Source organism: Tenrec ecaudatus, chromosome 11, assembly GCF_050624435.1.
Source record: "Tenrec ecaudatus isolate mTenEca1 chromosome 11, mTenEca1.hap1, whole genome shotgun sequence".
Taxonomy (NCBI): domain Eukaryota; kingdom Metazoa; phylum Chordata; class Mammalia; order Afrosoricida; family Tenrecidae; genus Tenrec; species Tenrec ecaudatus.
Genome location: NC_134540.1, coordinates 73,286,644 through 73,311,185, shown reverse-complemented (window position 1 = coordinate 73,311,185; position 24,542 = coordinate 73,286,644). Strand labels below are relative to the sequence as shown.

The 24,542-nt window shown below is 46.4% G+C and overlaps 1 protein-coding gene across 6 annotated transcripts in view; it reads left to right on the top strand.

Annotated features, from left to right (window-relative positions):
* Nucleotides 1-24,542, top strand: part of AFF3 (ALF transcription elongation factor 3) — a 614,141-nt gene that overhangs the window by 331,775 nt on the left and 257,824 nt on the right. For all 6 annotated transcript variants that reach the window (XM_075563238.1, XM_075563237.1, XM_075563235.1 and 3 more), the window contains one exon: nucleotides 1,301-1,348. In XM_075563238.1, coding sequence (XP_075419353.1) covers nucleotides 1,301-1,348 — 48 coding nt within the window. The remainder of the gene's footprint in view (nucleotides 1-1,300; nucleotides 1,349-24,542) is intronic.

Genomic DNA, 24,542 nt, shown 5'->3' with positions numbered 1-24,542 from the left:
TCATGAAATAGTAGAGGAGACACTTCTTATCTCCTATTCCTGGCAGTGGAACATGGTTTTAAAATCTCTCTTGGTAACCGTGGTTGCTGCATTCATGCGCTACGAACAACGGGGATACCCTCCTGCCTTTGGTGTTGATCTTTCCATCAGGGAATAGAATGAAGTCATTTACAAAAAGAGAACTACAACGTACCGAATCATTGGTAAGAAAATAAGCTTCCCTTAAAAGCACCCAAACAATTGGGGAGAAGACCTAACCATGAGTCAAAACATGCCAGCGAAAAGACTTCAGAACACAGGTCCTCAAACTGCGGCCCACGGGCCACAAGCGGCCCGCCAAGGACATTTATCCGGCCCGCTGGGTGTTTTTTTACTTCAAAATAAGATATGTGCAGTGTGCATAGGAATTTGTTCATATTTTTAAAACTAGTCTCGCCCTCCAATGGGTCTTTGAGGACCCTTGCTTCAGAAGAAAGCGTAAGAATGCGACTTTATGATTGTGAGTGTGGCAGTGGTCTCTGGAATAAAGACTTCAAAAGCACAAGCAACAAAATAAATACTTCATAAGAAAATTTCATTGTCTTTCGAAGGATACTGTCAGGAAAGTGAAAAGATAGCCCACGAAATGGAAGAAGAGAGTTGCAAACCATATATTAGATCTTTTTCCCAGAGTGTACAAAAATCCCTGAAAATGCAATTTAAAAAAAAGTCAAAGCAACCAATTTAAAAATAGGCAAAGGATTTGAATCTCTCCAAAGGAGATCTGAAACTGACCACTGAAGCCCACGAAAAGATGTTCCCACCATTAATTAACACCCGGTCTTAGACGGCTTGACACAGAGAGAGCAGTGAGACCCTGGAGAAACGAGACCTGCATGCGTTGCTGATGGGCATTTTAAAGGCCCATCTGCCACGGAAAGTAGTGAGGCAGCCCCTCGGTAAGCTAAACATCCAGGGACTTCAAAAAGTTCTTGGAAAAATCCCAATATCTCTCAATTCCTTTTTCCCACTAATTTTTGAAGGCCCCCCTCCCTTTTGTATAGCCAAAATAATTATAAATATATTTTTTAAGTGTACAGCTCATGCAAACACCACTCTCACAACCCTGAACGGTGGTAGCAGCCCAAGACCTCTCAGCTAATAAATGGGTCAGCAGTGGCCCAAAGTCTTCAGGTTCCGTGGAGGGGAACCACTTTCGCATTCCCTCCCTCTTGAAAACCCACCGTTCGATCCGACAGACCTGCACTTGCCCCCGTCTCTTTGCCACCCTCCCCCTGAATGCCTTTCTGTTTGCTTTCAGGAGAGTCGGCCTGGAGACGGCAACAGCTGTGTGGAAGAAATCATCCGGGTAAGGTCACCCTTGTGGCTCTTTGGATTTGCTGGGTGGATGTATGTCCCATGTGAACGCAATGCTGGTGTGAAGTAGTGTCTGCTGCGTGCTATTTGCCTGTTCTGAAAGTCACCACAAGGAGCCTTCATGGCGCAGTGGCCTGCGTCTGGGCTGCTAACGAAAGGCTGGCCATTCCAGCCCACTGGCTGCTCTGCAGGAGAAGGCAGGCTGCTTTTGTGAAGCTTTCAAAGCGCAAACCCACAGTCCTTGTGGGATTCCAAGCCTGTCACTCTTTGTTGTGGTGGTGGTGAAGGTCTTTCTTTTTCTTTCTTATTTTAAAATTTTTTATTAAATACTTTTATTGGGAGCTCTTACGTCTCTTAGCACAATCCGTACATTCATCCATTGTGTCAAGCACACTTGTACATATGTCGCCATCATTATTTTCAAAGCATTTTCTTTCTATTTGAGTCCTTGGTATTGTTAGGTCTCTCGTAGGAGAGATATACCTCGGCCCTTGGCTTCGTGCAAGAAACAATTCACGCTGAAGCCTGGTTTGTGATCCAAGTGAGTTTTATGAAAGGGTAGAAGCAGTTTCTGGTTTTACAATTAAATGGAACACAAGCCAGACAGAATCTGAGGCATGGTTGCGCGGGACTGCAGCCCGGCCACGCTGAACTGTGTGGCTGCCACTGGGGAAGAGCCCACGCAACAGAAAACTTCTAGCTTTTCAAGGTCCCATTAGGAAGCGTGGTCGAAGATACTGGTTAACCTCATTGGCTCAATTAAGCCCACTTGACCTGGATGGGGTCCCACCCAGGTGTACCACCCTTTCCTGGCCGGGAGCTTGCATGTAAGCATGCCTGCCAGCCTTAAGCAGCTTCCAACTTCCTGTAAGGGGTGTGTGTGTGGGGGGGGGGGGAGCGCTTTGGCATGTAGAGGGGCAACTCTTATTTCTGCCTCTAGCTACCTAACATTATCAGCTCCTCATTTAACCCCTCCCTCCCCCACCCTCCCTCCCTCATGAATCCTTGATAAGTTATAGATTATTATTTTTATATCTTACATCGTCCTACACTTTTCCGTTTTTCATCCCCCTGGGAGGGGGTTATATGTCGATCCTTGTGGTCGATTCCCCCTTTCTCCCCTCACCCTCCTCTTAACCTCTTGGCATCTCTACTCTCACTGTTAGCCCTGAGGGGTTTATCCTGGATTCCTTGTGTTGCAGGCTCTTATCTGTAGCAGTGTGCATGTTCTGGTCTAATCTGATTTGTAAGGTAGAACTGAGGTCATGATAGTGGGGGTGGGAGGAACATTAAAGAACTAGAGGAAACTTGTGTGTTTCATCAGTGCTATACTGCACCTTGACTGGCTCATCTCTTCCTTGTGACCCTTCTGTGAGGGGATGTCCAATTGTCTACAGATGGGCTTTGGGTCTCCACTGCACACCCCCTCCCCATTCACATTGGGTATAATTTTGTTCTGGGTCTTAAATGCCTGATACCTGATCCCATTTGACCCCTCATGGTCACACAGGCTAGTGTGCTTCTTTATGTGGGGTTTGTTGCATCTCAGCTAGATTGCTGCTTGCTTATCTTCAAGCCTTTAAGACCCCCAGATGCCTGTAACTCTTTACAAGAGTAGAATTTTCAAATTATTGAAAAGAGTTTGGTTTGGGGGAGGATTATTACTTACATTGCAACAAAGCCATGCCTGTAAAAAAAACAAAAAAAACCTTAAGAGACAGTTGAGTCACCGCCCATCCAGGTGTCTTGGCCTGAGCTGAGGTGACATTGTGTTAAAGTGATCAGTTTGAAGGCAGAAGAATGCCATTCAGATGACAAATAGAGTTGTGTAAACATTTGGAGTCCCCCATTTATCACCCTAGTAGGAAAAGCATCCTTGAGAGCCAGGCAGCAGTTGCCAGGTTATTTTTCTCCTGAACTTAATTGGAATCTGTAGTGCTCTGGCACAAGGCTCCCAGCCCCTGCATTCTGGTTCAGTCTGCTGTGGAAATTTTGCGTTTCCACTCCAGGTACACTGAATCAGAATCTCCATTTAGCAAGATGGCAAGTGACTCTTTATCTCTGCAGAAGACTCTTGTTAAAATGTAACAAGGACTGGTTAAAATGCAGCCTGAAGGAACTGGTTGGAAGCGGGACTCAGACAAGGGGATGTTTTTACTGTAAAACGTGATTACTGTATTGTTATTTTCCCTAGTAAGCTCCTTATGCCCCTCATGACCTGGTTTCCCTGTGTGAACCAGCTTCATGCGTAGATTAACTCAGTCTGGGCTGGGCTGCCAGTCTGGTGTTTTTCTGAGCATCCAAATTTATAATCAGGCTGTTGTCTTCAACCCAGATTTCTTCCTCACTCATATTTTTCTAATAATTTATGTTTCTCAGAAAGTTGATACTACACTGGGCAAAACACCAAAACAAATTAGACCAGATGGTACGGCAAGTCCCTATAAAGGCATTTTTTGTAATAAAAAACTTTATGTTTTATGTGTTTTCTAGCTTTTTCTTGATAGTAACAAAATTATTTGGTTTAAATTTTTACTTCAACAACCCATTTTTTCACTTTTCAAAGACAGGTTTTTGTTGAGTTTTTCTGAGAAGTATCATTGTGTTAAATAAGCCTTTATACTCTCAAGTTGACTGTAATGATTAATGCAGTTTGATTTGTTACGCCATGATTGTGTTTCTGCCAGCAATTTAAATAGAAAACAATTGTCGGGGCTGGACGCTTTATTTCTAGTATTTAAGTATGTGTTACACAAATACATATTGTACTTTATATCTGTATTATCTCTAGGGATTTTATTTATATTAAGCAACAAATAGTATAAGATAGCTGACATAGTATTGTCTCTTCCTTTCTTTCAACATTGGTATGTGCTGGGGCTCCCCCTCCACATATTCCATTTGTAGGCCATCTTCCTTTGGTTGATAAGAGTGCTTTTTTCTGCAAAACGATAACATGGGAAGGCATCAAGCCCTTTTCTGATTTGCGTGTTTAGGAAAAGCCTTGTTTAGTGTATAATTCTCACATACTTGGAGCATGTTATCCGGAGGGCACACCCCGGGAGAGCACCTTGTGGTGGAAAGCCGAGGGTCAGGGAAAGAGAGGGAGACCCTCGGTGGGATGGGTTAGCAGAGTGGCCCCAACCCGTTAGGGTGCGCATAGGGCTGCGGGGAGTAGAGACAGACTCCATGTCCCCGAGCCACCACTGAAGGACAGGGAAGAAATCCATCACTCGACCTTTTACCTTCTCCAAGCAGGGCTTCACGTTTAAACACCTGTGCAGGCCGGGTCACTGCAGGTTGGCATGAACTTGTGTGCGGAGGCCTTGTTGTTGCTTTATAACAGCACCCTCATTGCCATCTGGCACGTGGTTAGAAACGTTTAACTTTGCACACACGTCTGCATCACTATTTCTGGTTGGTCTGTCTTACCTTCCATCCCCATCCTGCCTCACCTGAGTTTTCATCGGAGGTTGGTTGAGACCACGAATGCACCAACTAGGAGTCAGTAGACGGGCGGTCGGAGGGGGAGGGGGCGTTGAGTCGGAATAGTGACACTATTGTGATCACTTAAGGAAAAGACCAAGAGTCCCAATCCTTCGAATCTAGGCCCAGTTGTTAGCAGACGGGAACCAGGGAGACAAAAGGAAGAAACAATCATGGAAAGTTCATGCAGCAGCTGAGGTGCCCTTTGCCAGAGCGCTTTTTTGGACTAATAATAATAATGCTATAAACTCCTAACTGGAACATATTTTTAATTTTTAAATTAAATTTTATTTTACCTAAATAATCTATGAATGGGGTTTCAAAATGTTCATGGAAAAATGCAACCCAAAGATGAGGGGGATTTTCCATGAGCTCTTTGCAAACTCCCCTGTGTCTCCCTTTGAAAAGAGTGCTGGTGGCCATGTTGGCTAAGCGTCGGACTCCTCACTGCAAGGCCAGCTGTTCTCAGACACCCGCGCCATGGGAGAGAGGTGGGGCTGTCCGTTGCCAGCCATTCACAGCAGGAATGGGCAGAAGGCAGGGGCCTACATGAGGAAGGAAGGGCAGCCCCTCACCATCCTGGGGGACATTGAGGAACACGCTGAAAAGGGACGCATAAATTAAATTTTGGAGATGTTGAGCTTATAATGCTTGTAAGATAATTACCAAGAAACGCATACCAGAAGAGCGTGGGCCTAGAGCTCAGGGTAAGGATGTGAGATGCAGATCAGTGTTTGGGATTGATGTAGGGGTCCTTGGTATTTAAATCCGGGGATAGGTAAAATTTGGCTGGGGTGAGACTAGAAACTAAGAAGCAATGAAATCCTAAATCTCAACATTTCTTAAAGGTTAGGGAGAAGGAGATCTGCTGCCAAGTGAAAGTGAGAGGGAATGGCCAGAGGTGTTAAAAGAACGCTGTCGAAATGACACGTCAGCAAACTGAAGGCAAGAGAAGGTCCAGGCCAACAGAGTTGTTTGTTTCGAGAGGACAAGATAGATGAGGGTCCGAGCGGAACACAAAGGTCAGCCACACTCTCATTCAGTGCTGTCGACATACATGGAAGGAGCAGACTCCTGATGAGGAAACGGGGGAAAGGAGTCAGGGGTTGGAAACCTCTCCTGAGGGAAGGTCAGAGTCTCCATTGAGTTCCTTTGTGGGGTGCTGCGATGAAGTCTATCTAAAGTAGCAACTACCACATCACAGACAGCTAACGTTCCTTGATGATTACGTGTGAACCTTCACTACCGTCCCCACCAGGTAGGCACCTTTACATCCCCGGTCCATGAGGGAAGGAACCCCATAGGGACGTTTGGGTGGTTTGTCCCAGGTCACACAGACAGGAAGTGTGAGCAGAGGGAGGGATGGTGACCTGTGTGGTCTGACTCCAGAGCCCACTCCATAGTCACTGTGCAGTCTTGGAGGAAGACACCCTGCCCCCGGTGCTCAGGCACTTTGCTGTGGGATGGGGGTGGGGGGGGCAGTCCCGGTTTGCATGTGTTTACAATTTGGAAGTGGCTGATCCTGCATTTGTGCCGGGGAACCCATAGAGGTTTTTATGTCCAACACTGTCAACTTCATCTCTGACTTCTTTTCCTCCCCTCTCTCGTTTTTTGCTGAGGTGACAGCTTTCAGGTCATTTGAATATTTCACTATGTTCTAAAGGACACTTTTTTTTAAAATTCTTACTCAGAGGATTTTAACCTTGGGACCTAATAAATCTGTGTGTTATTGCAAAAGTCACTAGGCCAAGGGAGAAATGATCACTGAGCTCTGTGAAGATGAGCAATAAGAGCTCAAAATCCTCACGGCTGGCATATGTTTGCAGCTGAGAGGCTAGCAAGCGCCTCTCTGTTTCATCCTTAAAGGTTCCCGTGCTGGAAGACCAACATGTTTTCCATAGCATCATCCATTAACGTAAAACGGCATTCACAATTGCTCGGCAAATCAAATCTGGTTGCCACTGAATGGGGCTGTGCAGGCCTGGAATCCAAGCTGCCCAAGCTTCATGCAAGACAGCTTGCGATGGCATTTGTTGCTGATGGCCCTGCACATAGCTCGGGGGCCCTTTGTAATAAGAGACCTGTGCTTGAGATTCTGGTCTGAATTTCAGGGATGAACTTCGAGACAATTTCCCTGTCACGTCTGAGTAGATTGCCTCCTTGTCTTTCCTCTGACACCATTCATTTTATCCCAGTTTCTTGTGAAATATTTACAGTGACTGTTTACCGGGGGTTGTATTTCAGTTTGTGTGAAGAGACTGAGCTGGGAGTTTGAACTTCCAGAGACCCAAATGAGTTTCCTGACACTCTCACGGAGACTTCCAGTAAGTAAAGGGAACTTCCTCTGGTTTGGGTTTCGTTTTCCAAACGTTCAAGTAACTTCTTCGACAGGGTTTCCCCACATGATGCTGGGGGATGCGTCCTACAGGAGAGAGCTGAGCGCCTGGAGTGTCGTTGACGAAGCTTTCTTCATAGGCTAGAGCCTGGGCGGTGGAACAAGAGAGACCTTGAGCTTCAGCCTCCACACCCTGCTTAGCCCACACAAGAATGAATGGGTTAGTCCTTCCATCCCCCTGGAACATAGAGAACACAGAGGAGACTTGTCTTAAGGGACTTATGTGGGTCATTGACCGAGCTAGAATTGGGTCCGCTCTCCTGGGCTTCAAACCAAGACAGGCTTTTTCAGTTCACATAGTTTACAGAATAAGCTATCTTACTTGATTTCAACCATTTTTGGGGTGATGAAATTAAGCCCACAGACGGCAAAGTCATGTCAGGTATAGCTGTTGTCCCTACCCTCCATCACTGCCACCACGCACACACCACAAGTGGATGGACCGCATTGCTTGTTGTTGTAAACAAAGAGCAGAACCAAGGCAATTGTGGTGTCGGTGCTGGCCTGCAGAAACACGTCGGGCAGAGCCTCACAGAAAGCCTTACCCATGACAAATTAGTTTTGCCAGGAGTGTGTTGCTTTGTTTTGTTTTCTGTTTTCATTTGGCCATCTGGATGATTAGAAACAGAAGGACCACACTTTTATATCTTATTTTGCATCCGGAGGTGCATGTTAGTTCTTCTGGCTGGAGCCCAAAGCCCTGCCTACTGACTCGGGGCATCTGGGTGCTTGTGAGGTGAAGCCCACAGCCAGGTCTGACATTTCAGCAACATGGGTGGCACTCTGCAGAGTGTGTGTGATGACTTCCAGTTGTCAACAGGGATGGGGCAAGAGGCTCGCTCTGCTCCCCAGCCTCCTCTGGGCCCAGAGGCTCTCGGGTGATCATCACAGAACCAGTGCAGGTCTGGAAACTCTTCTTGCTAAAGATGGCTCTGCCCTTTCATACTCCTGTCTGCTGATGCACACCGTTACAAATGACAGAGGTGTACACAGACCACAGAAATGTTAGCAGCCCAAGTACCTAACACTCAGGGAGAATATGCTTTCTGCCCTAACTGCAAAGGATGGCTTCTGATACTTCTCATGGCTGTCCATCAATATTTTCTTTGGAAGTACTGGCTGGAAGAAAGGGAGTGTGAACAAAAGGTAGATGTCACTGGATGCGCTGGAAGCAAATGGTCCTGCGTGCTTCCCTGTGGCCATGGACTGCAACAGTGCGTGTGAAGAGCAGGAGAGGTTCAGGGAACCATGCTCACCGGCCAGGTCGTGCATCTGGTAGTTTCAAGGAAGCCTTGTGGGAGCCCTGGTCCTGGTGGCACTGTCAAGCAAATGCTGGATTGTTAACTACAAGGTCAGTGGTTCAAAACCACCAGCCGCTCTGTAGGAGACTGGTGGATGAGACTGTCTGCTCCTGTCGATTTACAAAGCCTTGGGAACCAGATACAGGGTCTCCATGAATCAGAACCAACTCACCTGGTGAATCTTCTCCTCTTCCCACCTTTGACACGCCTGCTCCATTGTTCTTCAGCCTACCCCCTCGAGAGCTTTGGAAACGTTTGTTTTAGTCATGCCTAATGAAATTTTAATGCCACAGTTAGAGAGTAAATCAGTGTTTCCACCGTGTGGACATCTGTGCTTGATCTATAAAGAGAGTAAGAGTGTCTCATTCTCCCACGACCCTGGCTCTCTAGAGCCCCTGTGGCAAACACACAGCTGAAGGGACTTCTCCCCTTGCCTCACACCTGGGTGCCAGCATCTCCTCCCGCTCAGGAGCTGCTCTCACCTGCTTTGTCCCCGAGGAGGAGGGTGATCCCGGGAAACTCCTCAGCCTGCCGCTGTCTCTCACCCAGTGGGCCATCCATGGTTCTAGTCCTGGCTCTACAGCATTGGACCGAATGGCCAGGGACTCTGCCTTCCAGAGGTCCACTTGTCCATGATGGTGGGCTGATGGACTTAGAAACCCCCCTGGAGCTCTGCCTGGCCTGTGTCCTAAAAGCGCAGAAGCCTTCCTCGTCCCATTTCAGGCAATTCCTCCACCTGAGCTTTGGAAGCCTGTCCACTATGACAGCCTCCCCAGAGTCCCCCTCCCTCCTAGGTCTCTTCTAGCCCCGGTCTCTCTGTCACTTCTTGTCCCCAGAAGCCAACAAGCTGATTGTTGCTGATGGCTGCCATTGAGTTGGCCTTATCTCGTGCCCTCCTCAATGCACAGCAGACAGAAACAGTGCCCAGTCCCAGGCTTGCCCAGGAGAAGCCATAGATCAGACCATGGTAATCCATAGGATTTGTCTTGGCTGGTTTTTAGAAGTAGACCCCCAGCCTTTCTCGCTAGGTTGACTTAGTCTGCGCCCCCACCCCGAAACTTGCCCATATGCATGACTCCACCATCAGTCAGATGCATTGACCAGGAATGAAACCCCTGTCTCTTGCAGGGAAGGCAAGAATTCCATCACTGAACCATTAATAGCTCCTGTCCAAATTATTTACATCTTAATGAAAAAATTATTTTTTCCTTTCATGATGCACCTTCAGAGTTTCCTTCCTGGACTGATGCCTCTGACCTGTCCCTTCCCCTTCCGCCCCCTGCTACTTGGTGCCGGGTCCTGCCACCTCTCTGAGACATCCCTCACGGGGCTCCAGGCACTTCTTGGGTTCTTATCCTCTCTCAGGGAAGTGAGCTTCCCATTTTGATATGTATTGTGGGGAGGATGCAAGTTGAAGAAGTCAAGAGAATGCCTTCGCAGGGATCATTTCATTCATTGTCATGCTGCTGGTTGTGAGACCAAGGACCAGAAGGCAAAGCTGTCTCCACTACCCACTGGCTCTGTGTAAAGTGGCTCTTGGAAGAGCTAAAACCTGTCAAACCCAAGCGAGCAACTCAAGACAGACATTTACAAAAAATGTCTGTAGCCTCATGGAAACCGCACTCGGTGTTTGCGGTTTTCCTGTGAAGGCTGCAAAATGACTGATGTTGCTACTGAGGACAAGCGTACATCCACAGGAGCATTTCTAGAATTTTAAGTTAGGGTCTGATAATTTGAGGACTAAGGGCACAGAAGCCTTGAGGAGCTAGAACAGCTGGATAATAAGCATGCATGCTTGAGGCAGACCCAATTACCTCTAGTTCTTATCATTATCGAAATTCTTGTAACCGGAAGAGAGCGAGAAGCCTAACATTTCTTTTGCACTTGAATCCTTTTTCCAAGTTTGTTTCGCAGGTTCGGACAGGTGTGATGTGTGGGCTCGCAACTCCTGTGTGTTTCAGGACATCCTATGGGGGTTTCGAGCTGGCAGGGGCTGGAACTCTGGTGCTCCCTGGAATGTCAGACTATGCTCCTGTTTTTATTTGCATCCCTCTTGTTTGACCTCTCCATGAGCTTTCGATTTGGATGACCGCCTGCTCCATTTTAAAATGCTCGTGCCTGGCACAGCTCGCACCACATCCTCCTGAGTTTGCCTCTAAACTGGGGCACCTTTCTTCTTCGTTTCCTTTGTGGGGTAGTGTTTTGCTCAATTTTGACGGTCACCCACCGAGCCTGTAATTTCAGAATAAGCAGCCTAGTGTCACGGTTCTGAACCCCACTCAGCGTCAGACAACACGCAAGGGGGGCTTAGCTGCAGTTGAGACACATTGGTCAGAAAAGGCCCTTGAGCCTCCAACATTAAGAATTCCATCCCTCCCGTACCATTGCCTTATCGTGGTTTTATAGCCTTCCCAATTGGCTAATTCTTGAACACAAGGAGTTTATTTCTTTGTTCATAAGCTCATGGCTAGGCCTGCCTGAGCCTCAGAAGCACAAGAGAAGTAAGTAGCCTGTCCAGGAGCACAGTCCAGCACCAGAGGCCGCAGCCATTTTATTCTTATTGTAGCTGCGTAAGGGCTGGGGTCATTCATTCATTTGGTAAGCCATCACTAACGTGCTCTCAGAAAGGCTCTTTTTAAATGCCTAACTTTCCTCCACACTCTCTCATACAAGGTGTGCGTGTGGACAGGGGAGGGATGTGCTTCAAAAAGTTTGTGAGAAAATTTCATTATCTTTTAATTCCATTTCCCCACCAGTTTTCTGAAGTCCCTTCCTTTATACACTGGTAATTCAGCTGACATCAAGTTGAGTCCAAGTCATAGGGTCCTTCTAAGACAAAGCAGAACTGCCCCTGTGAGTTTCTGAGACTGTAACTCTTTACAGGAGGAGAAGCCTCATCTCTCTCCCACAGAGCAGCTGGTAGTTTTGAACTGCTGATCTTGTATTTAGCAGCCCAATGCATTACCACTCTGGCACCCAGGCTGCTTCTGTGGCCATCAAGCTGGAGATCAAACCCCTCATGAATCATAGGAAAGGTGCTTAAAACCCTGTTGCAAATAGAAGGAGGTTGAGAGAGCCCAGCTACCGCGCAGTGAAGGTCGCACTGCAGGAAGATGCTGTTGCACCAGGTTCTCTCCAGGTTTCGAGATGAAATGACCCTCTTTGGGTCTGCAAAAGCTGCATCAATTATTTTAACTTCCCTTGTTTGTTTGTTTGTTGATTCACTGCTTTGTTTGCGTTAACCACTGCCTCCTTCACACATATACCCATCCCTGAACTGGAGAGAGTTAGAAAAACAAAGGCAAGAAACAGAAGCAAAGTCCTTTGTCGACACCACTATGTTTTTTTGGTTGGTTGGGATGGCATGCTCACAGGAATGAAGGCCCAGGAGCAGATCAGTGTAAAAGCTGTGCCAGTGGGGGGTTATGGAGTGGGAGTCTATGGACCATTGAAATGATGAATCATTTCAGCACAAAAGAACACAAAAGGAGATTTATTCAGAATAAGCAGGGGCCAAAGAGGCCTCGGTCCAGGGTTGATGTGATTGGCTGTTTAATAGTGTATTTTTCTTTGAGGTAAAGGGATCAGAATAGCTTTCTTGGACTGTAGTGTACTCTGTGAATGACAGTAACAGATACAACACCAGCATCCCTGATTACTAACATGTACTGATCATGTACTCAGCCCTTGCTCACCTCCTCTCGCTTCTAGTCCCATCTGAGCTCAGCCCCATCTGGCAGAGGGAGAGACCCAGCTTTAGGAGATTAGCATAGAGCAAGTAAGATGCCCTGGCGTTCTACTCCGACCCCCATGTGACAGAGGCTGAGGTCTTAGAAATCATACAGAGTAATTTTTTTTTAATTTGAAACTTCTCACACCAGTTGCTTTTATTGAGCAAACCTTCTGGTGGGCCTGCATCCCAGGCTTGCGGAGGGTCCACCTTTTCCTTACACCCAGGTGCTCTTGTTTGTCCTTTGGGTCTTTTGAAGCTGCTGGGTGGAGTGGGGGTGGGGGTGGGGGTGGGGGTGTGCCTGTGTAAAGGAATTAGACCCAGGCTTGATGCCCGCCTGTTGTGACTTGAAGAGTGCACTGTGAGAATAGAAATACCTCTGATGCTTCCTTCCAAGCTGCTGCTGGGGGTGCTTTGTTCCTGTGTTAATTTAGTTACTAAGTAGCACCTGCCTCAAAGGCTGCATTCCTTTCTTAGCAGCCTGCTTTATGCAGCCTCCTGTGGGGCTTCATGTGGTGGGCATCTCCTGGTTGCCCCAGGAAAGACAGCTGCAGGGGACAGTGCTCATCCGCGGTCCCTTATCACCTGCCACACTGGGAGCTGGTTTGATTCCCAGCCACGGCACATCCTTGGAAGTGTGTGCATTCAGCCCAGCTTCTAGAATAGCGACCTCATTGCCATCCAGTCGATTCCAGCTCATAGCAGCCCCACAGGACAGGCTCGAGCTTCTAGAATAGCGACCTCACTGCCATCCAGGCGATTCCAGCTCATAGCAGCCCCACAGGACAGGCTCGAGCTTCTAGAATAGCGACCTCACTGCCATCCAGTCGATTCCAGCTCATAGCAGCCCCACAGGACAGGCTCGAACCGACGCCCGGTGAGGCTCCAAGACTGCCACTTCACGGCATGAGAAAGCATCGTCTTTTTCCAGCAGAGCTACTGGTGGTTCTGAACTGCTGACCTTGTGGTTAGCAACCCAACGCATAACCACTAAGATAGCCGGGAGGAAAGGCGTGGCATTCTCCTTCCGCAGGTCGCCCAGCGAAGCCCCGAAGATCCAAATGATCTGATCCCCAACTGATCATGGCAATGATGCAGAGCCAGGTAGAGGGACATTTCATTGTCCGTGGGATTGCCATGACTCAGGGACCAGCACAATGGCAATTAACAACAAAAGCCAATAACTACTCAAGCCATGCTCCTCTTGGTGAGGGGTTGTGCAAATCAGGAGCATTGGAGGCCAGCATCCATGACAGGAGGACCAAGCTCTGGTGCCCCCTGGAAGCTCAACAGCACCTTGGCCTCTGACCATGAACCAGGAGCAGTTTCAGGACAGCCCATGCTTAACAAGTCCACACTTGACAAGTCCACACTTGGTGCCCTTGTTGTGACTCGCTGGTTTAGGTGGCTGCAACTTCTATTGCCAGATAAATTTGTGGATGCACACGCCTCAGTGAATCAACATGACTAACGAAATGTTTTCATTCATCAAATGCCATTCCTGGAGGTAAACCAATTTTGCAAATCTGCCATGGAAATGAACAATGATTGTGTGTGTGTATGTGCGCGCACGCGTGCGTCGGAAGAATAGGGGCTGTAGGACGGAGACAGCTCGCTGTAGCTACTAGTCGTCTTGTTGTCAGCACAATGAAGTCTGTTCAAATTCAGAGCCAGCTGCAGAATATTTGTGAGGCATCCTCGTGGCTTAGACACCATTGCTTTGCTAAAGGAGTCTTGGAGGTAGGAAAGGGTGAACTCAAGATTAATGGAGAAAGATTCCCGCTCCTTAAAAAGAAAGATTCCCGCTCCTTAAAAAGAAAGATTCCCGCTCCTTAAAAAGAAAGATTCCCGCATTGCTCATCTATAACTTGGCATTAATAGAAAAAAACACCACGTTGTTGGAAATCACTTGGGAGTTTGATTGACAACCAAAATATAAGGAAAAAGCTTCCTTGGGATAAAGATGATAACCAGTGGGACATTATATGTGACTTTAGAAAAATACCGCTTTCTGTACAACTGTTCAAGTATCTGCACTGTGCACAGTGCTGCCAGGGATGTAAACAGAGAGTGCACACCCGGATGAAGCATTGGATTGAAAGGTGGTTGATGGCTTGTTATCTCTTTAAGTACACTTAAAATGCCTATTTAAATTTCTGTGCCTTTTTAGTTGATTGTAAAATGATGTTCATTTATGTCAGAGCCTGCCTGTGAGTTGCTTTTGTAAGTATATAGTTGTTCTGAGTATACCTAATTATGAATCCGATAACCCAGGCAAAGTAATCTTTATAATATATATTCTACTTGGCTGTGTTTCTAAAGGGCCCTTCTGAGAGCTCACAAAGGATTAAAAATGGTGTATAATTTCAAACTGATAGCAGTTGTTTTCTGCATCGACATAAACTCGGGGGTTGCTCAGATCATCTGGTTCATGTACTGGCAAGTGACATGGATGTTCTCCCACTGAAAGATAAATCTTGAATATAAGGTCTTTCTACATTAAGACTTATCTATCTAACGGAGGAAAGAAATGTGACACCCAGAAGTCAACTTGAACTTGGAAGGACAATTAATTAAAAATACCAAGGTCAACTTGGAAGGAATTAGCTAAGGGCACCAAAGAAATGGGTTCACAAAGCCTGCAGCCTAGAAGTAGTAGACCCTTAAAAGCCAATGACTTTGACATCCCTTGACACTGCGTATCATCTCATCTCATTCCTTTTATGTTGTGTTTTTCTTGTGGTCCAGCTTGAATTTCCGCTAGCGAGAGATTGCTTACATTTCCATGTGTGTTTGTAGCATGTCATGATAATAGTCACAATAAGTACTTGGAGGATGCACTTAAAAGAAAACTGGACTCATTTAGCAATTAAAGACATTTCACAGACTTTCTGTGTGGGCCACATGACTTGCTAAATTGCACTCCATGCCTTGAGTTATTACTATTAAAAACAAACAAACAAGAAGCCAGGCTCCAGAAATGAGAAAGAGCTGGAAATTCACATATAGGAATGACACGTCTTGGTGGGGACTCAAAGGCATCTGAAATTACACACTGTTCTTACCTCTGAGAGGAAGTCAATCTTGACTGAATTAGGGGCTTGTAACGATGCCTGCAATCATTGGAAAATGAACAATTTGGGTATACATATTCCGCATAGTGCATAGTAAATTACCTAACAGATTGGCTTCTCTGCCATGGCAGCAGTGGTCTCTGCTTGGCCCAGGCTGATTGGATAGTTCAAATGAGATTAAGGATTGCACATGGTGTGATAAAGCGCTTTTATAAATAGCAACCTTTCAGCCCAGAGAGAAGGTATAGAGCTGGGAAGAGCACCATTCACTACCTGCGTTTATTAAACCAGCCAATGAAAACTCCGTGGGCCACGATGATCTGGTCAGCGTTTGATCATGATGATGGTGCAGGATCCATTGGGATTTAGTTCTGTTACATCTGGGGTTGAATTGGGCTGGCAGCAGCTAACAACTAGACCATGCCAAAACCTAACTCACTGCCATCGAGTCCCTGCTAGCTCATAGCCGCCCAATAGGACAGGGTAGGACTTCCCTGAGGGGTTTCCCAGACTGGAACTTTGTGGGAGTGATAAACCCTGGCTTTCTCCCCAAGGAGCAGCTGATGTTTTCCAGTGCCAGCCTTGTAGCTAGCAGCTCAGTGCCAGCTTACACCACACCACATCGTCCTTTCAGGAGGAAAGTCAGGAACAGTTCCATAGGGGTGCCCCCATAGTGCCAACCCAACACTGGGCAAATTCAGACCTTCAGACAACATCTTCTCGCTCCTGCTTTCCAAACATCATGCTAGCAAGCTTTCAGTGAAGGTAACACGAGGAGTTGCAAGGAGAACAGCAGACAAAGAGGACCAAGTGAGGAGACCTGGGGCCAAGCCGAGAGCAAGCATCGCACCCAGCACAACCTCTGATGAACTTTACAGAAACCTCCACACTGACCACTTAACCGAAGGAAAAACATTCTCATCACTAGGCAGCGGAAATATTTACTTCAAAATCTACAGTCCTTTTCAGCATGTTTAGTTCAATTAACAATAATGAGTCATACAGAAAAGGCAAGGAAACACAGGCTGAAGAGACAAAGTAGTGAGAACCAGCGTGTGATATGAAATAGTGCTAGACCAATGCGCCAAGGGACTTGCATAACAGAGTTGGTGTGTGAACGGCTCCGAGTAGAGTAGCTGGCATGCCAGATCCATTAGGAGGGCTCAATAGGAAGCAAGTGTCTAGAAAAGGAGTATGGCAACATCTGTACAAGTGTGCTGGACACGATGGATGTATGCATTGTGATAAGAGTTGTAAGAGCCCCCAATAAAGTCATATTTTAATTACAATTTTTTAAGAAAAGGATTGTTTAGGTAATGTTACCAGAGAGATGGAAACTGTCCGTGTGAACCAAAGTACACAGAGAGATGAAGCATGTTTCCGGTGATTTCCTCAGTAGACTTTGCCACAGTTGAGGAAAGAATCGTGAGCTTGAAGGTAAGTGCATAGAGATCACCCAGCGTGAAGTGCAGGAGCAAGCACCAGCAAGACCACCACCAGCAAACTGAGTGTGGGTGATAGGAGTGGAATTCTGCCACCCCCAAATACTAGAGGCTTCACAAATCTGTGGAAATTTTAAAGTCTCTTTTAATTCCATTTTCCATGGACCTTTTTGAAGCTCCCTCACACATTATAAATCTTGTAGTTATAATCCCTCTGGGAATGGGTTGTCTCTGTTACGTTAATGAGACCAGATTGCTGTGAGTCTATCTCTTTGGACATACAAAGGAGAAGAAACAAGCCAGAAGGTAAGCAGAGATTGGGTTAGCAAGATAGCAAGACACTTGGAGTTCTCCAAGGAACCACGGAGCAGAGATGGAGTCAAGGGCCTTCCTCCAGAGCGGACAGAAAGAAAGCCTCCCGAGATTCAGCAACCTGAGTTCTGTCATCTGGTCTCCTAAACAAAAGAAAAACACATTTCTCTTTGCCAAAGCCACTCATTTATGGCATTTCTGCCCTAACAGCACTACATGACTGTCACAAGGACTCACAGATGGAGAAAAAAGACTGGCACAGAATAAATGATTGCTGAGAATTTTCCAGAATCAGTAAGAGGCAACAAACCACGCAACCAAGAAATTCAAAACCAGAGAATGTCAAGCAGGACACATATCAACACACATGCGTGCACGCGCGCGCACACACACACACACACCACACTAGCATAATTAAGCTGTTGAAAATCAAGGATTTAGAGAAACTCTTGAACTCAGCCAGAGGAAGAAGAGAAGAAGGTACATGACCCACAAAGGAATGGGGATAGGGCATCTAACTGCTCGTCAGAAACAGGCAAACACGTCATGTCACAGAGCACAGGTTAGAAAGACCCAGGCCTATAGAATACATGAAATGGACATTTAAAAATCAGCAAAGCAAGAAAAGCAACAAACCCTTCATTGTTGTTTTAATCTGGGCCTGTGCCCTTTGCTGGGAGCCCTGGTGGTGTGGATGTGACAATAAAAGTAAATCTTAAACTCAGACATTCAATAGATGCTCAGAAGGGACTTATGATGCAGTATGAGTGGATTCACTAAGAGATCAACCTTGTATAAAATGTTTCCATAGCAAAACATATTTGAAGGAATAAAAACTTAAATGACAAAAAGAAACCACACTTATATGACCACTAAAGAACTTTGCGGGGATGTGGGTGGCGGGGGGTGCTAGCAATGCTGTTGGGTAAGCCTTGCACTGCTAATGGCAAGGTCAGTGGTTCAAGCCTACCAAATGCTCTACAGAGAGAGATGAGGATAGCTGATCCCTTAGAAGTTCACAGCCATGGAAACCCTTTGTGGGTAAAGATGAGTCAGAATCAGGGCAGTGAGTTGGCAGTGAGTTTTTGGTGACATTGTAGGTCAGGTGTTAGGATGCTAATCACAAGATCAGTGGTTCGAACCTGCCATCCACTTCAGTGAGAAATTTACTTACAGCCATAAAAGACTTACAGTCTCTGAAACCCTATATTGAGCCACTCTAAGTGGGAATTGACTTGATGGCAGAAGTTTGTGTGTATCTAGGTTACTGATTTTAAAAAAGAAAGAAAATAAAACACTCGAAGAGTGACATTTTAAAATTGCCGACCCGGAATTTTATACCAAAGGTAAGCAAACGAACAAAGTCACTGCCATTGAGTCAACTCACAGCGCCCTTCTGTCCATCTTCACAGGGGCAGAGCTACATTTTTCTCCTGCTGATCAGCCTGGTGGGTTCAAACTGCTGACCTTGCACTTACCAGGTCAAATCCCAGCCCACTAAGCTGCCCTACTCAGCACATGTCTTCTTCAGACAACATAGAAGTGAAGACTTTCTCGGACAGAAAACCTAGGAATTTGCTGGCACTAATCCTAATTGGCAAGAAATGTGTGAGGCAGTTCTTACACAGAGGGACTATGACATCGTCCAAAAACTCTGGTCTACACAGAGAAAGTAAGACCATTTGAAAGAGACAAATCAACAAAAAATAAATACATAAATAAATAAACGAGACAAGTCAACGTATTCAGGGAATGCTGAAATTCTACGTATTTCGTAGAATGTATGCGCTATATCTGAGAGTGAGATTTAGTAGAATTTGGCCACTAAGTTATTCTGTGTCTTCTCATTGTCTCTCAAAGCCTATTTGTGGGCTCCTCCTTCCCGCCCCCTGGATGAAATCTCTGCTGGTCCCCAGAGCTGCTCTAGACCAGGGGTCCTCAAACTATGGCCCGCGGGCCACATACGGCCTGCCAAGGACATTTATCTGGCCCGCTGGGTGTTTTTGCCCTATTTTGTTTTTTACTTCAAAATAAGATGTGTGCAGTGTACATAGGAATTTGTTCATAGTTTTTTGTTTTTTTTTAACTACAGTCTGGCCCTCTAACGGGTCTCAGGGAGAGTGAACTGACCCCCTGTGTAAAAAGTTTGAGGGCCTCTGCTTAGACATTTAGTTCATTAACACATCCTCCAGGCACTTAGTGGCAAAAACATCTTGTTTTAATCATTCAAGTGCTCAACCAAAGCTCTGAATTTCCAGTTAAACTTTTCCTTCCCTCATGTTAGGTTTTCCTTACTGGAATTCCAAGAGGGAAATAGGGCCAGGGTTGAACTTTCTCTCTTGGTCTTGTCCACGCCTTGTTTATTTTCAGCTAGTCGTTCTGACTCCTGCAGGGATGGAGCAAAGGTGAGGGAAGAAGTGTGAAGGGTCAGGAAATCCGTTATTTGCCTGTTCCCCAGTGAACTGGCTTTGGCAGTATGTGGAACTGACGTGAGTTAACTGACACTGGTCTGACCCTCGGAGGTGTTCGTGGTTCCACAGACATCCCCCCTCTGGGAATATCTCACTGTAGCCCCCCTGGAGAGGGTAATGCCGCTCCCTCAATCTGCCACCTCTGGCTCACCTGTCCTTCCTTGTTCTTGCCCCCCACCCAGCTTCAGCATCCAGAGGGACAGTTCATGGGCGTGTAGCTCACCTTCCAAAACAACCTCTGTCCTGGGGACTCAGGTTGTTCAGGCAGCCTTTCTACTCGTATCCTAACATGCTAACAGCTAGCACCTCCCAACAACTCTTAAGCTTCTTCTAGACTCTTCTTTCCGACTCCACTTTGTGTGCCCAGATGCACCTCCCTTGGATTCCTTGGCATCTATTGTCGGTGTCTAGCTCCAAAAACGGGACAGAAAGTATCCCATTTGACCATTCCGTTGAAGAGGACATGATTTTAGGAAGATCGGACAGCTCGTGTTTAGTACACGTAATGAGAGGGTTCCCATTGTGCTCCATGTGACTGTAATCTGACATGCTATTTACCTATGAAACCTGGTTGCTGCAGAAGCCTGGGGAAGTTCTGCCCAGGGCTCCTCCCACCCAAGCCGACATCTTGGGTCGCAGCCAGACAGCATAGTCATTGTTGGGTGTCAACAAGTTGGTTCCCACTCATAAAGACCCCATGACGACAGGTCAAACCCTGCCCCGTCCTGCACCTCCTCCCAGTTGGCCGTAGGATTGAGCCCTTGGGATGCCTTCTCCAGGGACTGGTCTCTTGTGACGGCACATCCAAAATCCGTGAGGCAAGTTTCACCACCCTGGTTTCTCAGGAGCACTCTGGCTGTACTTCCTCCAAAACAGACTTGTTTGTTCTTTTGACAGCCCAGCACCATATTTCAAAGGCAAGACAGAAGCTAGTAGAAATAGATACCTTTTTTCTCCTTTCATCTCTCCCATTCTCATCCTTCTTCATCTACAGGGTGGGTAGGTGTCGTCTTCGACTCAGTGTCCATGTAAGTGGTTTGGTCTGGTGCTTGGCCTTTTTAATTTCTGTGATGAACTTGGTCTTAGATAAGCCACATAGACCTAAGTAACAGGACAACATATGCACGAAGCTAGTGATATCTAGGCCTTATTAACTATGCCGCATCAGACTCTGCCTTTATAACTTCAGTAGGCTTAAGCACAGGGCAAAACTGAGCCCTTCTGAAGAGCTAGCTCATCTTTAGTTTGGTAACTGTTTCTTATCCTGTGTTTCCCAGCACTGCTTAAGGAGTTATTTTGGAAAGATTTTTCTGGCTCTGCATGACATGAGTGGATCATCCTACTACAGAGATGGCATGTTCTCCTTTTTTCCTTTCAAATAAAAGCATCACTGAGCTCTAGTTGGAGCCAGAAATCTCTTCTTTAGCTGTGTCTTTAGGGGTGACTCCCCCACCCTCCCTGCCTGCCACTCCTCCAGCTTCACAACATGCAGATTAACATGGGTACCCAACAAAGCCCTGGGAAATCCCATTGTCTAGAGCGTGTTGGTGCATAACAAGAAATGACCACACAAGAGAAACAGAGACTTTACAGAAATATGCATGTGTCTCTTGATTATGTTTCGTGGAGGGAGAGGGGTCAAGCTCTTCATTTGGACACTTAATGAATAAGATGTCCACGTGGCACGAAATCAGATAATGAATTGTAAAAGGACATAATCAGCAATGACTAACTAATTACGGGGACTGAAATGCAGCATCATCTTGGAATGTATTAATAAGAACACGGTTTGTTCCATATGCTCAGGAATTCTGTTTTTAGACAAATCAGCCATCACACATGCTCTATGGCAAAAAATAAAGTGGGGGGAAATTAATGTTGACTAATAGGAACTGTAATTAGATGTTCTGCTTTTAAACAGCTGAATAAAAGATGAAATCATATAGGAAGTATATTTAGATACAAGTCAGAAAGTAAACTGATTATTATTCATAGTGCGGTTAATAGGCACTGTAATTTATGCATCTCGTGGGAATGGTGTGAGGCAATTAGGGAAGGGAGTCACAGTCGACTTCCCTTCTGTGCTGCCGTTTGTGTTGGTCCACTGTTGTCTCGGCGACTCTTCCTCCCTGGCTTTCACGAACTGAGCCATGGAGTCTCATCTTGAGTGAGGATTCCAGGGCTCAGCAGGTGCCTTATCTGCAGAGGCTGCGCTCAGACTGGGTCCCACCTGCCTGTGCTGGGCATGGCAGGCAGGTGAATGCGACTTCTGGACTTCTCTTAGCGTCCCGCCTTTAGCGGTGTCTCTAGAGGGGACTGGGAGGAAAGCAGAGCCCCTGAGTGGTGCGAGGACGACGGTTACCACACTCCACCGAGGTTCCAGACCCAACCGCCCAGAGGGACCTTGGAAGAAAGGAGCGGTGGGTTTCTCCTGGGGCAGGGAAAGGCAGTGACAATGCTGGGGGCATAGTTCTACTGAGTCAGCGTCACACAACAGCGCCTGGTCACTGAGTGACTGGGACCTGCAGTGGTGGGAAAGGAGACCATGGCGAGGTGGGGGGTGGGCGGCACCTGTTGCCCAGGTGGGGCAGCGCTCGAGGACCAACCCAGCCATGAGGACGTCTCTTTCGACTGAGTGTAAGAACCATTCCTGGCTGGTTTGGATTTTTGTTTTGTCGTTGTTATTGTTTCAAGCTAAGAAAGATACCGGATCGAATCTGTGCAGGACAAAATTTCTGATCTTGGATTGCCCGGTGAAAATGATGGGCTCTTTGGAGAGTAAAATAACTCTCCGTGGCAAACACCAGCGAGATCTCTGAGCAAAACTACCCCACCTCTCTGGCTATCTGTGTCCCTGTACATATTTGCCAATGTGCGCGGGAAGCTCGAGTTATCCGACAGCTGCATTCTGTTATTGATATAAGGAGCGCAGAGACGTCAACCAGCCACTTCTATTTACTGTGGCGGTGCAGGGCTGCGCTGCCTAGGACACCCCTCATTCCCATCACCCTGTTATCTATCAGGGCACGGGCGTGGGCCAGACATGCACGCTGCACTGACAGGGAGAGAAGCTGGTGCCTGTGCTCACTGTACTCTTCCTTAAGTGTCTGAACAACAACATGCCTGTTTCCCTTTCATGGATTACAAGCATGATCTCCTGGACCTGGGACAGACCCTTACTGCCTGGGATTACGCATGTAGCCAAACTCACTGCCATTGAGTCGATTCTGACTCCTAGTGGTCTTATAGGACACTCAATACCCTTGTGGATTTCTGAGACTGTAACTCTCTATGGGAGTAGAAAGCCTTGTCTTTCTCCAGTGGAGCAGGTAGTGGTTTTGAACTGCTGATCTTGTAGTTAGCAGTCCAACCTGTAAACCACTATGCCAACTCTGGCACTTATGTATCACACATTGTAAGGTTTATGCACTGTGGCAGTGAGAGTTTATATACAGCAGAGTGGCTAGTGGCTTCAAACTGCTGATCTTGAGCTTAGCAGCCCAATTCATAACCCACTATTGCCAGCAGTTCTCAACCTGTGGGTTGTGACCCCTTTGGGGGTCGCATGACCCTTTCACAGGGGTTGCCCGATTCATCACGGTAGCAAAATGACAGTTATGAAGTAGCAACGAAAATAATTTTATGGTTGGGGGAGTTACTACAGTGTGAGGAACTGTGTGAAAGGGCCGGGGCTTCAGGAAGGTTGAGAACCACTGCTCTATGCCACCCAGACTAGATACTGTATGCATTGATAAAGCAGAGCAGTACTTTGCTTACCTCTATTACAAAACAGTTGGTAGGTCTCATATGAAGAATTAATCCAAAAGTGTTTTGCAAACTATAAATCATATTATAAATGTCAGGCTGTTTTGGGTTGTAGTTAATATTTTATGTGTATATTGTCTATCTGGGAACATAAAGTCTTTAAGGCAACAGATTGTCTTGCCCAGGAGGCACCCATAGAAATTATGACCTCTCTTTGCTCTCAATAGTTAATAATTGTTCACAGACATACACTATGACAGGCAGAAGAGTAGGTCCATCCAAAGATACTATTTTCTAATCCTCAGAATGTGCTAGGTTGCATGGCAAAGAGGAAGTAAGATTGAAGATGAAACTGAAGTTGCTAATCAGTTTACCTTGAGATGGGGAGATGATTTGAGCCCTAGAACTTCCTAGATTCGAGGACAATCGTGAGAGTAATCGTAAAGGTCTTTATTAATAGAAGAGGAAGGCAGGAGAGATAATACAAGAGCGATGATGAATAAGAATCATTTACCTGGAACTACTAGCTTTGAAGATGGAGGAAGGAACCCTGAGCCAAGGAATGTGGGCAGCCTCTAGAGCAGTGGTTCTTTCTCCACCTTCGTAATGCCCTGACCCTTTCATATAGTTCCTCATGTTGTGACCCCCCCCACCATAAAATTATTTTCGTTGCTACTTCATAACTGTCATTTTGCTATTGTGATGAATTGGGTGACCCCTGTGAAAGGGTCACTCAACGCCCCCCAAGGTATCATGACCCACAGGTTGAGAACGGCTGCTCTTGAGACAGAAGCAGCAACTGATGAATTCTTCCTAGAGCTTCAAGAATAGAATGCAATCTTCCCAACCCTTTACACTCATCCATTTCAGGCTTCTAAAGGACAGGAGTTACAGTAAAAAAAAGTGTTGTTTTAATTCATCACTTTTATGGTAATTTGTTACAGCAGCCAGAGAAACCCTTTCTCTGTACATACCTTTACTAAAGTGGCTAGAACCTGTCGGACAGAGTAAACTGCTCTTAAGAGTTTGCAAGGCTAAACCGTTGTGAGTGCAAGCAACCTCATCTTTCTCCCACAAAGGAGCCTAGTGGGTTTGAACCATGGCCACAGTGCATAGACAGTATTTTTCAGATCCTGCTTAAAATAAACACAAAAGCCAAGATTGCATATGGCATTTCTGACCTGGTGATTTTAAGAGCTGAAGGCATCTA